Genomic DNA, 15,812 nt, shown 5'->3' with positions numbered 1-15,812 from the left:
AGGGATGTTGAAGTCACCCATTATGATAGTGGGGATGTCAGCGGAAAGGAAGTGAAGCAGCCAGGTGGTGAAGTAGTCTTAAGAAAGTGACGGCTAGCCCTGGGAGGGGGGGGGGGGCAGTAAAGGACAGCCAGTTGGAGGGGGAGTAGATGAGGACACAGTGCACCTCAAAAGAGGGGAGTGTAAGGGAGGGCAGCAGTGTGATTTGGGTGAAGGGGGCAGGTATCTGACAAGATAAGCCTCCACCATGTTTGCCGTTGGGGTGGGGGAAAGGTGGAGTCCGCCATACGTAAGCGCGGCTGGGGAGGCTGTGTCAGAGGGGGTGAGCCAGGTTTCAGTGATGGCGAGGAAGGAAAGTTTGTTAGTAATGAAAAGGTCGTGGATGTAGGAAAGTTTGTTGCAGACAGAGCGAGCGTTCCATAGAGCTCCTGTTAGCACAACTGAGGAAGTGGGGATTAGTTGGATGGGTATGAGGTTAGAAAGGTTGTGAGAGTTTGTGGAAGGTCATTGATAGGAGGTAGAAGTGACAGTGAGGATATGGTGAGGAGGACCAGGATTTGGAGAGATGTCACCAGCAGTGAGAAGGAGTAGGGAAAGCATTAGCAGGTGGGAGTAGGAGAGGGTATGAGGTGGCTGTCTGTGTTTGGACATACAGGATTGAATGTTGAAGAATAATTCTGAGGAAGTGAAATGAATGGGGAGGATGGAGGGAGAGATTTAGAGTTCATTACTAGGTGTAGGGATCTGAGGGGTTACTAGAAAGTGGAGGACGAAAGGGGAAAAAGTGAAAGCTAACAGAAACATAGTTAAAGTGTAAGTGGTCAAAGTGTTGGTTACCTGACTCCTGCCCTGACTAACTGCCTCTGAAATAACTGCCACTTATCTCCGAAGCAACTCTGCACAAGAAGACGTGTGGTTTGAGAATTTTGCATAAAGAGTCAAACATGCTCTTTGCCTTCACTTTTTTTGTTTAAATTTAGTGTACTTCATAACATGTTGCGATAAATTGTGGTCAAAGTTTCAGATGTACGTGAAATCTCTCCAGGGGGAGTGGGGGGGGAGTGTATCTGTGACTAAGTTTTCAAAAAATAAAGTTGCAAATGATGAAATCAAGTGAAAAGTCTACTCTGCCCACAGTGGAAAACTAAAACGCAAAGTGGATTTTAAAGAAGCTGCAAATACATGTGGTAATAAAACAAAAAAAACTCCACATCTTGACAGGCAGATTTTAATGGTTGTTTGTTTTTACAGGAAAGACAGTTATATTAGTTTAGAGGAGATCTCCACACCACACCTAAATACAGCGAAACCTCCAAGACTGGCCACCCTCTAACTAGGCCAGATTTTCTATTCAAATGTATCCTATAAAATTTGGCAACCCCAGAGGTTTCGCTGGAATGCTAAATATGAGTATAAGTGGCAGGAAAATAATTATGATGAAACTAAGATCATGTAAATACTCTAAAAGCAGTTTTTTCCATTTGTAATTTTACAGTACAGATAGAAATACAAACAGCATGCATAAAAGGGATCAGCTTTTAATATAAGCAATTTGCTGTCACTATGATGAATTTTTATACATACTGCTAAGTTGTTCTATTATTGAAACTAACTCAGGGTTTCCCCCTAAAGATTGGATGTGTCCATAGGCTTCATTTTCTAATTCTCTTAAGGTTTGCTTTGTATATTCAAAAGAACCCAACTTTTCAAGGTAGTGAACACAGTATTTTTTTATGTCTACATTTTCTGTCCTTTGTCGCAATATATTTTGAACCTGAGTGCTTTCAGGCCTTGACCAGATAGCATGAATTGTAGGAAAGGAAAACTTGCCTTCTGTCAAATCTTCACAAAAGCTTTTGTTTTCACTATACTCTTTGGAGTGTAAATTTGCATAATCATCTCGGATTTGAAAGAAAAGTCCAAGAGTATTTAACAGTGGCTTTAAATCTTTGGCATATGAAGAAAACAACTGCATTAGGCCAATAGCTAATCCAAAGAGACCCCCTGTTTTCTTCAACACCATCGCTTTATATTCTGCTTCTGTTGGACATGTATATGAATCTCTCCAGTAAATGTCTAAGCCTTGGCCACGATGAAGTTCAAGTAATTGCTGGGTAAAAACATGGACAGCTTGTGGATGATTAAGAGTTAAAACTTTCTCCAAACCAAGAAAGTAAACATAATTTGCCGAATTAATAACAGATGGAACCCCATAGATGCTATGAGCAACTGGAAAACCCCGGCGAAGCTTGGAATTGTCTTCAATGTCATCAATAAGTAGACTGGCATTATGCAACATCTCTGTAACTTCAATGATTACCTAGTCGTGAAAGAAAAATAAATAAATAAATATAATCAAAATTCTAAATGAAGACATTTAATCAAACAGTTTATATAATTAGATTTTTAATTAATTCTAAGTTCAACCAGGGATCCAGTCCAATAAAAACCCAGCCATGTTATCAATTTGCTGTTGTCTATGAACAACTGTTCTGCACAGGTAGCATGGGATTAGCTAACCCTGTAGTAGACAATCAATATAGAAGAATGTATTAGATTTTTGAGTATTTGAATCAGAGTATTGAACCTCCCTAGCATAAACATTTTTCCATTACTAACGACGTTGGGAAAGAACCTCTTGTGCTACAAAACCCTCTGACTGCCAAGGTTTGCTATTTAGCACACGTTGAGATTAACTTGAATACATCACTGCAAGAATGATTACAGTAAATCCATACCTGTGTTTTATCTTCTGGAACATTTAACCAGTGGTTGAAAGCTTGCGACAACTTTGTCCTGATCTGCTTACCTGGGAAAATAGAACAGGTGCTTTTAACATAGCCTAGCAAATTTATTTCTCCCTAGGAAATTTTTACAAGTTTGTTACTGAAGTCAATAATAGACGAGATAAGACATAATATTATTAATCTTTTTTTTTTTTTTTTATATATATATAGCACCAACATATTTCGCAGTGCTTTACATACATTATCATTACCCCATTGGGGCTCACAATATAAATTCCTCATCAGTATGTCTTGGAGTGTGGGAGGAAACCGGAGAACCCGGAGGAAACCCACATAAACATGGGGAGAACATACAAACTTCTTGCAGATGTTGTCCTTGGTGGGATTTGAACCCAGGACCCCAGCACTGCAAGGCTGCAGTGGTAACCACTGAGCCACCGTGCTGCGCTGGTGTAAGGCTATGTGTGCACATTCAGGATTTGAATGCAGAAAATTCCTTAAGGTTTCTGCATCTCTTGGAAAAATGCTGCAGAAAGTTGGCATTAGACCTACCGGTAATAGGGTTTCCAGGAGTCCCTCATGATAGCACCATCAGGAGGTAGTCCTTCATATCCTTGATAGGGACAGGAAACATACAATAGGTTAAAAAGGCCCCTGCCTCCACCCCAACTCCAGTGATTTTTCAAGTACCACACCAGGATGGATGCAACTCTATTTTATTTGGCTTTCTACAATCTATGTTAACTTCACATAGCCATTTAGGAATATAATGGGTGCTGTCATGAGGGACTCCTGGAAACCCTATTACTGGTAGGTCTAATGCCTACTTTCCAGGAAGTCCCTCCTGACAGCACCATTAGGAGAATACCAGAGTAAACATTTTAGGGTGGGACCACTGCCTGAAGGACCTTCCTTCTGAAGGCCATTTTTTTGACCTGATAGAATGTCCAATTTATAATGTTTGCAGAAGGTGCTCAGATTTGTCCAAGTTGCAACTTTGCAAATTTGGTCCACCGATGCACCTGCTCTTTCTGCCCATGATGTGGACATAGCCCTGGTAGAATGGACTGTAATATTCTCTGGAGGGAATTTCCCCTCAGATGAATATGCCAGACTTATTACGAATGTGACCCATCTTGCTAATGTAAATTTTGTTGCTTTCTTCCCCTTATTTTTTCACCAAAACTGTACGAACAGGTTGGAATCTATACGCCAGTCCTTTGTGACTTCCAAGTACTGTAGCACTACCCTACTGACAAAAAGGAGGGTAGGACCACCTCCTGATTCATATGGAAAGGGGTAACTACTTTTAGTAAAAAAGCTGGGTCTAACCTGAGGATAATACAATCGTCTAGGCATTTCAGGTATGGCTCTCTGAGAATGATTATATCTCCCCTATCAGTCTTGCTGTGGTTATTGCGACTAGGAACACTGTCTTTAAGTGAGAGGAATTTTATGCTTGACTCCTTGAGAGGTTTGAAGGGCTCGTTGCATAGGCTCCTCAGGAACATGTTCAAGTCCCATGGTGGGATGTGGGATTTAATTGTTGGTTTTAACCTTGTTGTAGCCTTAATGAATCTCTCCACCCATGGATGGTGGGCTAGCGGATAATCCATGAAAGCACTCAACGCTGCAATCGGTACCTTCAATGTGCTGGGTCTTAGGCCCTTTTCAAACCCTGTCTGAAAGAATTCTAGTATTTTTGGAAAGTTTGGAATAGAACTCGCTGATGTTGGCTGATAGTGCGAATAGAATTTCTTCCAGATTTTTGCATAGATGGCCGATGTCACTTGTTTCATACTATTTTGCATGGTTGAGATTACAGCATTACAGCATCTGACAAGCCTCTAGATCTCAGGATCTGCCTTTCAGGGTCCAGGCCAAAAGCTGGAGAAATTTCACAATGGGATGGTATATCAGACCCTGGAACAGCAAGTCCTGTCTATCTGGAAGAATTATTGGACCCTTCAGGGACATTTTCTTCAGTAAGGGGAACCAACTTCTCTTGGGCCAGAAAGGTAGGATTATTACTACCCTGGCCTGGTCCTCCTGAATCGTCCTTAGTACTGACCGTATTAAGGGTAAAAGGAGGGAATGCGTATGCTAGGTTCATGTTCCATCTTTGAGATGAGGCGTCTATCCCTGCCAGCCTGTCCCCTGAATTGAGGGAGAAGAATTTTTCCGCCTTTGCGTTCTTTCGTGTGGCGAACAGATCCCATTGGGGAACACCCCATCAATGTGTTATGTGATGAAACACCTCCCAGTTTAACTACCATTCTGACTGTAGAACTGTTTCAACCCTTTAGGTGTACTGCTATTATTGAAAGGACTGATCTTTCTGCCCACTGGAAAATTTTTCCTGCCAAGGATTGTAGAAGGTGATGTCATGGACCTCCCTGATGGTTTAGGAAGGCCACTGTTGTCTTAATGATGTGTTGACCTTTTACTTGTTTTTGACACCTTTTTAATGCCTCCTAGATGGCCTGAAGATCTCTCAGATTTGATGATCTGGGAAGATCCTGCTTCTGCCAGGTACCTTATAGGTATTGATTGATAATAAGAGTCCCCCAGCAATTGCTACTCGCATCGGTAGTGAGAGTGACGAATGGAGCCAATTTCCACATGACAACTTCCTGTAGGTTGGTTTTGGAGGTCCACCATGTTAATGATCTTTTGGTTACCTTTGACAAGGTACACTCTTGTCCAGATCGACCATTTTCCGAGTTCCAGATTGATAGAATCTGTTCCTGTAGCTGTCTCAAATGGAATTGACTCCACTTGACTCCCGGTATGGAAGCAGTCATGAGACCCAGGATTTTCATACATTCTCGGATGGAAACTTTCGTTTTACTCCCGAATTTCTTGATCCTGACCTCTGTTTCTTTTCTGGTAAAAACGACATTTGTTGTTCTGAGTCTAGGAGGATTCCCAAAAAGATCTTTCTTTCTGGAATAAGGTGTGATTTTTCCCAGCTTACAATCCATCCTAAATTTCTTAGGGTCAGGATAGTTGATGTTATGTTGACCTTCAGCTGTTGTGGAGATACTGCTAACACAAGGAAGTAGTCTGGATACTGAACTGTTAATATTCCTTGTTCTCTGGGATACGCCATAACTTTGGCCATCAGTTTGGTAAAGATACATGGGGCAGAAGAAAGACCAAACGAAAGACAAGTGAATTGGTAATGTAGAATGGGGTCTCCTTTTAGCGCGAACCGTAAAAACTTTTGACTAATGGTGAATTGGCACATGATAATAGGTCTCTTTGAGATCTATTGTACACATCACCATGTAGTATATGATTAGGGGAATTGTTGACCTGATTGATTCCATTTTGAATTTTTTATAAACAACTGATTTGTTTACAGACTTTAGATTTATTATTGTGCGATAATCGCCTCTGGGTTTTTTTTTATTGAAAAAAGACTTGAGTTGTAACCCAGGAACCATTCTGCCTCTGGTACTGGTATCACTGCTCCTGAGTTTATCAGTTTTCCCACGTCTGTTAGTCTTTTGAAGACCTGAGTGGACCGGGTCGTCGTCAGGTGGAATCTTCCCTGCCGGATCTGTTCGAATGCTATCTTGTAGTCCTGCGCAATAGGTTGGGGAATCCATGGGCTGTTGGTAACCTCCGTCCATGCTCTGTGGAAAAGCTGGAGTCATTTTCTCCGTGTGCTAACACACTTGTAGCGGGAAGAGGATTTCTCAAGCTTCCTCCCTTCTGGTAGCTCCACCTACCAGACTTACCTTTCCCAGAATATTCTGACCTCTGCTGGTAACGTGGCTTCCGAAAAGATGACATCTTTTTAGGTCTTTCCTCTGGAAACCCCTTTTTTTCCCCATCTGAGGCTTTCTCCAGTATCTCATCCAATACTGGAGCAAATACCCGGAGGCCTGAAAAGGGTATGGCGCATAATTTGCTTTTAGAACGGCTATACCCCAACCAGATCTTTAGCCATATTGCCCTTCTGGATGCAGTAGATAGATTTACTGCTAGGAATGGAGCCTTAATTGATTCTGCCGAAGCATCGGCAACAAATCCTGTTGCCATTTTAAGCAGTGGAATTGAGTCGAGGATCTCTTCTCTGGATCTTTTCCTCTTTAGGTGGTCTTCCAGTTGCTCCAGCCATAAGCTCATGGATCTTGCTACCGATGCGGATGCGATATTGCCTTTTATTATTGCTGCAGAGGTTTCCCAGGTCTTTTTGAGGAGACTGTCTGCCTTCCTGTCCATTGCATCCTTTAAAGAAGACAAGTCCTCAAATGGGATGGATGTCTTCTTCGCTACCCTGGCTATTGGGTTACCAATTTTGGGGGTCTCTTCCCACAGTTTTATATCTTCTGTTTTGAAGCTTCTGGGAATGACTAGCTTCTTCTCTGGGTCCTCCCACTCTTCCAGAATCATTGCCTTAATGTGATTATTAACAGGGAATACCTTATTCCAGCGGGTCCTCAAGCCCCCCAAACATCTCATCTTGTACAGATGATTGTTGGCAAGTGTCTTCTATTTGCAAAGTGTTCATCAATGCAGATAACAGTGTATCGGCATCTTCCCAGGAGAAGAGATATTTTTTCTTTTCTTCTGGGGGGTTAGTGATAGATCCTTCCCTTTCCTAATCGGGGTCAGAGAAATCAGACAACTCCTCCTCCCCAGAACTGGACTCCAGCTCCTGGCGTGGCCTTTTCTGACAGGGCGCCCCTAAGGAGCTTGCGGAGAGACTAAGGACATGAAGGAGGAATGTTCTTCTTTAACAGCTTTTGCAATACATGTGGAGCATAACTGTTTACCGTATGTGTCCGGTAGTTTCTTGTTACAGATGGCGCATCTCCTTTTCTTAGGAGCTGATGTCAGTGTGTCTTTTTTTTTTTTTTTTTTTTAGGTGCCTCCTTGTCCTATAACGACAAGGAGCACAAGAATTTTTACTACCGCAGACAGATGGGAACATGTGACAAGTGGGGAACAATTCAGCAAACTTACTTGGACTGGAGGTTTAGCCAGAGTATCTGAGCGACCAGTGGTTAGATCTTCCATTATTGGTGAGCTGGTTGACTGATAACATTTCTCACCTGTCTTCCATCTGCATCGTCAGAAAAACGACGTTTCCCCTTTAATTTTCAGTTTGGCGCCAATTTTTTTTCAAAAAACCGGAAGTGCGTTCCACCGTGGAACGCACGCCGGTTACTAGAGGTTCGCGTATCGCTCCCTCTGTAACCGGAAGTGCTGCATCCGCCATCTTGCAGCGCACGCTGGAACTGTGTGCAGGACTGCTGCCACAGGAACCCAGAGCCCCCTTTGCGGGGGATTGAGGTTCCTTCCGGTCAAGGCTGAGGGACCCCTGGATTCAGCGGGGTGTCTGCTTCCGGACCCTGGCAGGAGGGAGGGGAGTAATGAGAAGACAATGTCCCGATCCTCCTGCGTCCGGCTTCAGGAACTCCTGCTCCTGGTTTCATGAGTATTCCTCTTCTGTGTCCGTCCCTGATAGGGACAGGAAAAACACTGGAGTTGGGGTGGAGGGAGGGGGCCTTTTAACCTTTTGTGTGTTTCCTTTCCCCATCAAGGATATGAAGGAAGACCTCCTGATGGTGCTGTCAGGAGGGATGTCCTGGAAAAAACGAATGCTTTTTGGAGCTAAATCAAGATATTTGAAAAAAGAAACGTGGGACATAGCTTTAACCCTTGGATTACCTTTAGACCTGGGGTGAGTATATTTAATTTAAATGATTAAAGAATGTGTCTGTTGTATTTCAAATAAAGTGTTTTACTTTCAGTGTGTGTGTTTAACTCTTTACTTTGGGTTAGTAATGAAAAGGGTCTGATTGACACCTTGTCATCACTAAACAAAAGGGCTAGGTGACAGCTAATCCCATAAATCCAATCTCATTAGCATTCCCATTCATGTCAGTTCTGGTGCAGCTAGGAGCTGCTATTTTTAGCCTAGGAAGGCGCCATTAGGCAAACATGTTCCCTGGCTATTATCAACAGCTCACAGCTCTTTCGTTAGCCGCTACCAGCAGCGCTTTGGATGCAGCGCATTTTAGCTTCGTCCAAAACGCTGTGCTCTAATGCCACACTTTTGTTATTAATATATGCGGATCCACCGCATACAATGACATTTCAATCCTTCAGAAACTGACATGCAGGGGGTGAGTTTGGGTACGTGCCCACGATCAGGAGATGCTGCGGCTTTGAAGCTGCGCATTTATGCAGAGTCAAAACTGCAGCGCCTTGTATTGTCGGCTGACATGAAACCCAGGTTAGTAATGGAGGGCGTCTATAAGACGCCCCCATTACTAGCCCGGTAGTAGGGTGTTTGACGGTTTCCCAAATAAAGACATGGCCATAATAAAGTCTTTTACTTAAATAAAATTCCTCACGGTTTTAATAATTTATTCAAAAATAAAAACCGTATACTCACCTAATGCCCAGTCCTCGAAGCCCTTGTCTCCAGTAAAAGACAAAAATAAAAAAACAACCATATCCATCACCTGTCCGCCGTCATAACGTAATCCCAGTGTCCCACGACGATCCGGGTAACTTCTACAGCAGCCACAATCAATCACTAACGTGACTGCTGTAGAAGACAGCACTATACACTGACAGGAGTGTAATCACTCCTGTCAGTGTATACATTGCTGCGCTGCTGGGGCTGAGTTCACCAGCTGAAGATCAACTGATAAACCCCGATGCCCTCATTTACTGCATCAGTGTTGCGTGGGAAAATTCCCAAGCAGCACTGGCACAATATAGTGAGGTCCTGAAATTCTCAGCTGAACTCCGCCCCAGCAGCGCAGCAATGTACACTGCCGGGAGTGATTGCGCTCCAGTCAGTGTATTGCTGGCTGCCAGGTGATCAGGTCGCCAGGGGACATCGGGAGAACGGTGGACAGGTGAGAATGAAAGGAGTTTTTATTTTAATATAGATTTTTTTTTTTTTAAAAAACACTGCGCACAAACGCAGGCTGAAGAGACTACTTCTCTCCTCAGCGAGAGTGGCAGCCGGATGATGGGAGGAGTAGTCTTCCCCGGCTACCATTCTTTGTGCGTTTTTGACTAATTGACTTGAATCAGTCAAATACGCAGCAAACCCGTATATTTATACCAGCATTTTTGCTGCAGATTTGACTGACTCAATTCAAGACTATGGGTGAAAACAGCTGCAAAAAAGACAAAGAATTGGCATGATGCAGATTTAAACACAATGACAATCCTGATCATGTGCACAGCACTTAAGGATTGTCAATGCATTAGCTGGCACACGGATTACCTAGCGTTTTGTGGTGCATTTCCATGCGGAAAAAACACAGCGAACATGCATCAAAAACGCAGAGTGTGCACATAGCCTTAAGTTGCATTTATTTCTCTGGTCAACAAATAAGCAAGTGCTTAAAAGCAGCACTCCCATTAACTTTTCCCCCCCCTAAACCTGTGTAAAGTTTAGTGTTTTATCAGTTTGTTAATATACTCACCGATCGAGGTCTTCTTCGGTATCCCAGTGCTGGTACGTTCCTCTTCAGAGTCACCAAGATACACTGCGCTGTGTGTGACTTTTACATTGTAAGCCTATAGAGTGTCACAACAAGGCATCATAGGCTTACATTATACGGCTACGTTTGCACGTTCAGTATTTTACATCAGTACTTGTAAGCCAAAGTCATAAGTGGAACAGTCAGAGGACAAAAGTATAAAAGAATGACATGACACTTCTGTATTTATCACTCACTCTTAGCCTTGGCTTACAAATTCTGATGTAAAATACTGACCAAATACTGAACGTGTGAAAAGAGGCCTAAAAGAATTCTGGGTCACACATAGAACACAATGTGATCTGTAAAGTCTGAGTTGCTGTAAAGTGACTCAGAAGAAATGGCGCTGTATACCAGAAGAGACAATGATTGGAGAACATATTAAACACATTTACACCGGTTTATAAAAAAAAAAAAGTTATTGGGAGTGCTTCTTTAAAAGCTACCTATACTCATTAGATAACTGATGGCTGAACACTCATTTTTTCAAGAGCAGTCTCTACAGAAACCCACATAAAATTTTGCATACGCATTAGATGGCCAGCAGATCCAGAAAAGAAAGAAAAAACAGTGGATTTGGACACATTTTGACTAATGAGCATGCGGGACTTTAAATGTAAAAGATCCTAGTTACTTACCGGTAACGGGATTTTACAGAGCCCATGACAGCACCACCTGAGAGAGGGTATCCGCCCACCAAGGACAGGAACCTACTGAATAAAAAGGCGGTACCTCTCTTCCGCATCAGTTTTTGTCTCAGAGCATGAGAGGGCCTCTGAAAAATAGGTTAGTACACAACTACCACCAAAACATTTCTTTATAAAACACCCTTAGAAGTGCACACCATAAGTGATAGAGGGGAGGGAATTAATAGGGTGCTGTCATGGGCTCTGTAAAATCCCGTTACCGGAAACTAGGATCTTTTCCCCTTCTCCCATGACAGCACCACCTGAGAGATTTAGAGAGATCAGACACCAGAGGGAGGGATCACCGCTTGCAACACCTTCCTCCCAAAGGACAGATCAGTAGAAGAGGAAAGTTCAAGACTGTAATGCTTGTGGAATGTAGAGGGGGATGACCAAGTTGCCGCCTTACATATGATGTCGATTGACACATTCGCCTTCTCAGCCCAGGAAGCAGCTACAGCCCTGGTGGAGTGGGCCTTCAAGTTCTCTGGAACTGGCAGATTGCTAGAAGAGTACGTTAAACCAATGGTGTCCCTGACCCACCTAGCTATGGTCCCCCTTGAAACCTTAAGCTCTTTCCTAGCCCCCTGAAATGAGATGAATAAGGCGGAAGAGAGGTACCGCCTTTTTATTCAGTAGGTTCCTGTCCTTGGTGGGCAGATACCCTCTCTCAGGTGGTGCTGTCATGGGAGAAGGGCAAAAAGTTAATTCCTTGATGTGCACATGCACCAAACCTGCTACTGCATAAAGCATACATATACTATGCAAGCAATAAAAGCACATATATGAACATACAGCAAAATACCTGGCAGTTGAAGCAAGTATTTGTAAGGTTCTAGTAGGATTCTTTCTGAGGAGCTGGCCATCTTACTGTTTTATCCTGAGAAGTGTGAGAAAGCAACTGAAAAAAAAAACAAAAAACCTGCAGCATAGAAAACAAGTATTTTTGGTAAATCCTTTCACAAAACAAATTAGAATGAAGAAATTAAAATCACTGTAAAATATGTGGCTACTATATTACTTTTACAGTAGTTTTTGTAAGAGACAGGCCTGATATTGCAAAAGTATCACACCTTACCCAGACTCCATTTAAAAGGCATTTTTGGGATGACAGGCTCCCTTTAACCTCTTCACGACATTTGACGTAAATTTACGTCATGGTCGGGAAGGATTGCCTGAAAAATGACGTAAACTGGTGATCATGCATACACAGGAGTAGTGGCTGCACAATTGCCGCCAGAACCTTTTTCATCATACTGCCAAAAAATAAAAATAAAGGAAGTGGAATGAAACACGATCAGGTCAAAAAGTTAAAATGAAAATAAAAAAAAAATAGTATCATTGAAAATGTTGTTATCTTGTACAGCAAAACAAACAAGCTCACAGAATAGAGAGATGCAAAAAACCTATTTTTTTTCTATAAAATTGTTTTTAGTGTGTAAAAGGCGCAAAAACACACTAATATACAATATATCGCTGTAATTGTCCTGACCTGAAGAATAAAAGCTGTCTAATCACTTTTACCAAACTGTGGATAGCATCATATAACAAAACAAAAATGACATACAATTCCTAAATAGCTGGTTTTTATTCTGCCTCCTAAAAATCACAATGGAAAGCGATAAAAAAAAAAAAAAAATGTTGTGCCTTAAAATGCTACAAAAAAAACAAAATAAAAAAAAAAAAGTCAACCTCTGGAGATATACAATCATTGGCAGACAGTTTTGAACTTGTCCTCAGGTGCATATCTTTCACTCAAGACTTGTCATAGGGCCACTAGAAACTGCAGCATGATAACTCAAGGTATTTTCCCAGGTAACATTTGTTCTGTGCGTTTGAGCATTTCTTCATCACCGCTCACAAAACAGAACTCAAGCAGTGGGAGGTCTGCTGTCTACGTCACATAGGAGACAGACTACTGTATACGCACCACATAGTAGAACCTAGGGCAGAAGCATATAAATCACACAGACACTGGAGATGCTGGGGCGGCCGTCTGTGTGACTGGAGCGCAAAGCACTGACTCCAGCCACAAAGCATGTCCTGGCGCTAGCAGTGGCCAGCGTCAGGACGTAACCCTTCACATTGCATGCACCTCAGCGTCCACTATATGCGCGTGCTCGTGTTGTAAGGTGCATATTAAAGGGCCAGCAGCAAAACGAGGCTGCTGGGCTAAGCACTGCTGTCCGCGTGAATCTGCCCGGGGATGGAAAGCAGGACATTGCGGGCTGTAAATGGCCCATGGGTTCCCCACTCCTACTATAGAGTATAACTGAGCTGTCTTAATGCTGTGCCTTTAATAACAGCCCAGTGACTAAACAGACTCGGAAGCTCAATGATTTTTTTTCTTGGTGGAATATAAAGCTCATATTGAGGAGTTTTTGGGACTTAAAGTGTGCTTTCAAATAAAGATAATGCTACAGTATATAGGATTCTTAATTATTTCAGTGACCTATCTGGGTTTTTCTTACTTTAAGAAAAGGGTACCAACAATTTTGCCTACATCTGTACTTCGGTTGGATTCCATAAAAAACAAAACAAAGATAACAATAAATCATGGTTATATGCTGCCATGCTCTTGAATCAAACAAGCTGCTCCGGAAGCATATATCGTTTCACCAATTAACCATCCATATAACCAAAGCATTCATGTAAAATATTTCGCTGCCTGCAACAGTAAAGTGTGCCATCGACATAACTGTAGTGGGAAGCGAGTTCCTGCAAACCACCATACATGTATGCGCTGCGATAGTGTCACCGCACTGAATCTGGCAGTGACCGAATAAAGAGGACTGTGGTCTCTGCAATAGATCCTCCCTGAACATAGGCCCAGGGAACGAGAGGGGCTTTGCGGCAATTGGTGCCATCTGGAACAACACCAATCATGGCAAGTAAGAAAAGAGGAGGGGGATGGTCATTAACTATCCAATCTGTTATCACACATTGCCTCATTTATTGTTTCGGGGACCCATCACGCGTTTCGTGGAAACAATTGAGGTAATGTGTGCTATATTTTTTACTTGCGTCTACTCAAGACTTTATTTATTGCCAATATTTGCTCTACAACTAATATATGGATGGCATTATACCTTATCTATATGTAGTGATTGCTATTGATATTTATCTGGGTACACCCATCTTGTGCCTTACGTGTATTTTATCTCACATTTTTTATATGTGGCTTTTTGTAAAGTTTCTTTGCTGGAGTTACATATGCTGTTTATACTTTATGGCCTTATACTTTGGATAGTATTTTGATGCATTTATTTTTATAATAAATAGTATCTTTTCTACACATCCCAAACAATACACGATTAAAAGGCACCACTTACACAGCCTCTGTCTAATAAAATAAAAATGGCCCAGTCAAGACTTCAGCACTGGGAGGCATAAGCTTTCCTTGCTTTAGACAGATTCAGGCAATGAGGAAGATGCCACATTCCTCTATTTTTCTTCCTCCTCATCTAGTGAGGGACCCCCAGCAAGGCGCCCCAGGACTGATGCAACCACTTCGGCAATTGATCCCATATGGATTCCTGCCCCTTCCCCGCCACCCCTTCCAAAAGAAAAAGAAAAAAAAAAAAAAAAGTTATAAGCCGCTTATCACAGATTTCATAATTGCATAGGCAGCTCAGGAACACAATTTGCCACTGCAGGTCTCACTGAAATGTACTTTTTCAAAGTTTTCTTCATTGAGGAAAATAAATCTTATCCTTAGTGAAGAGGATACACAGCGGCACTAGTATTCTGTATGACCATGACAATGACACCATTTGAAGCAATCCAAAAGTGTTCACAATGAGAATGCGCAGCGTCCTCCCTGAGACGATCCAACTTTCATAGTCTATACAGAATTCGTCCAGTAGTTGACCAGTTAAGCAAAAAAATTTGCTGAGGCGTACAACCCCCAAAGGGACATCTGTATCAATGAATTCATTTAAAAAAGGAGGCTAAAATTGGGACAATATTTGCCCAGTAGGAGGGCCAGGTATGTAATTAAAATGTACAGGCTGTGAAAGAGTACCTCTGGGTACACCCACAGATTTAGTGTCTACGAAGGGAGGGACACCCATATTGAACCCCCTGAATGCACACCTTTCCTGGTAGTGGGTGGGAAAACTGTGAGAATTCAGACACCCACTGATGAGAGGTTTATCACCTCTACACCAGCATCCCATTTTAAATCCATCTCTGCAAAAAAAAAAGTTACAGAGGCTTCCCTAAGCTGTTAATTGGGCAACTGTTGAGAACCGATGAAAAAAAAGCCCAATGTAGCGACAACATGCTGGTGGTCTAACATAAGGGCAAGAGGTATGGCCGTTTGACTACAACACACCATGATAACAGCTTCCCTGTCACTGTCCGAGGTACCACAACAAAAATGTCCCATAGTGAGATTGTATCCTGGATTAGAATAAATTCATGGAGGGGGTGTACATCAGGTCCTGAAACCATATAGTGTCATGTGAAAAGTAAAAGTATAGTCCAAAAGCTGGCAGTGCACATTGTATAGATGGCACTGCACAATGTTTTTTTGCGCTGTTTCGACGTGCAGGCAATAAAGGGATCTTCCTTCAGTTTAGGGCCTTGACTACAACTTTGACTTTAACTTGTCAACACAACATCCCTTTATATCCGGATTTACGCTGCACAACTTACACATACCACCACATTATAAATTCATACACCAGTAAAACCACAAGCATCATTACAATTATGATCTTAGATGAATTCCATAAAGAGTCTAGTTTCCAAAATTGGTCACTTGTGGGAGGTTTCTGCTGCGTTGGCATGTCAGGGGATCTTCAAACGAACAAGATGGCATACGCAATCGTTCCCAGCCAAAATTGTGCTGC

The 15,812-nt window shown here is 42.3% G+C and overlaps 1 protein-coding gene across 7 annotated transcripts in view; it reads right to left on the bottom strand.

The window, feature by feature from the left end:
• Positions 1 to 1,212: 1,212 nt before the first annotated feature.
• GGPS1 (geranylgeranyl diphosphate synthase 1) overlaps positions 1,213 to 15,812 on the bottom strand; it is a 32,629-nt gene continuing 18,029 nt past the window's right edge. For 2 of the 7 annotated variants that reach the window (XM_073671472.1, XM_073671471.1), the window contains 3 exons: positions 11,762 to 11,857; positions 2,739 to 2,809; positions 1,213 to 2,320 (listed from right to left, as the gene is read on the bottom strand). In XM_073671472.1, the coding sequence (XP_073527573.1) occupies positions 1,562 to 2,320; positions 2,739 to 2,809; positions 11,762 to 11,822 (891 nt within the window). In that variant the 5' untranslated portion in view covers positions 11,823 to 11,857 and the 3' untranslated portion in view covers positions 1,213 to 1,561. Of the gene's footprint in view, positions 2,321 to 2,738; positions 2,810 to 3,299; positions 3,361 to 10,908; positions 11,046 to 11,751; positions 11,883 to 15,812 lie in introns of those variants that run through there. The other 5 variants (XM_073671474.1, XM_073671473.1, XM_073671470.1 and 2 more) reach the window with 5 other exon arrangements.

The sequence above is a fragment of the Phyllobates terribilis genome, unplaced genomic scaffold (genome assembly GCF_046119375.1).
Source record: "Phyllobates terribilis strain yellow unplaced genomic scaffold, ASM4611937v1 Scaffold_3__8_contigs__length_932513732, whole genome shotgun sequence".
NCBI lineage: Eukaryota > Metazoa > Chordata > Amphibia > Anura > Dendrobatidae > Phyllobates > Phyllobates terribilis.
Note: the sequence above shows the minus strand (reverse complement) of the source record. Positions and strands in the feature narration are given on the sequence as shown.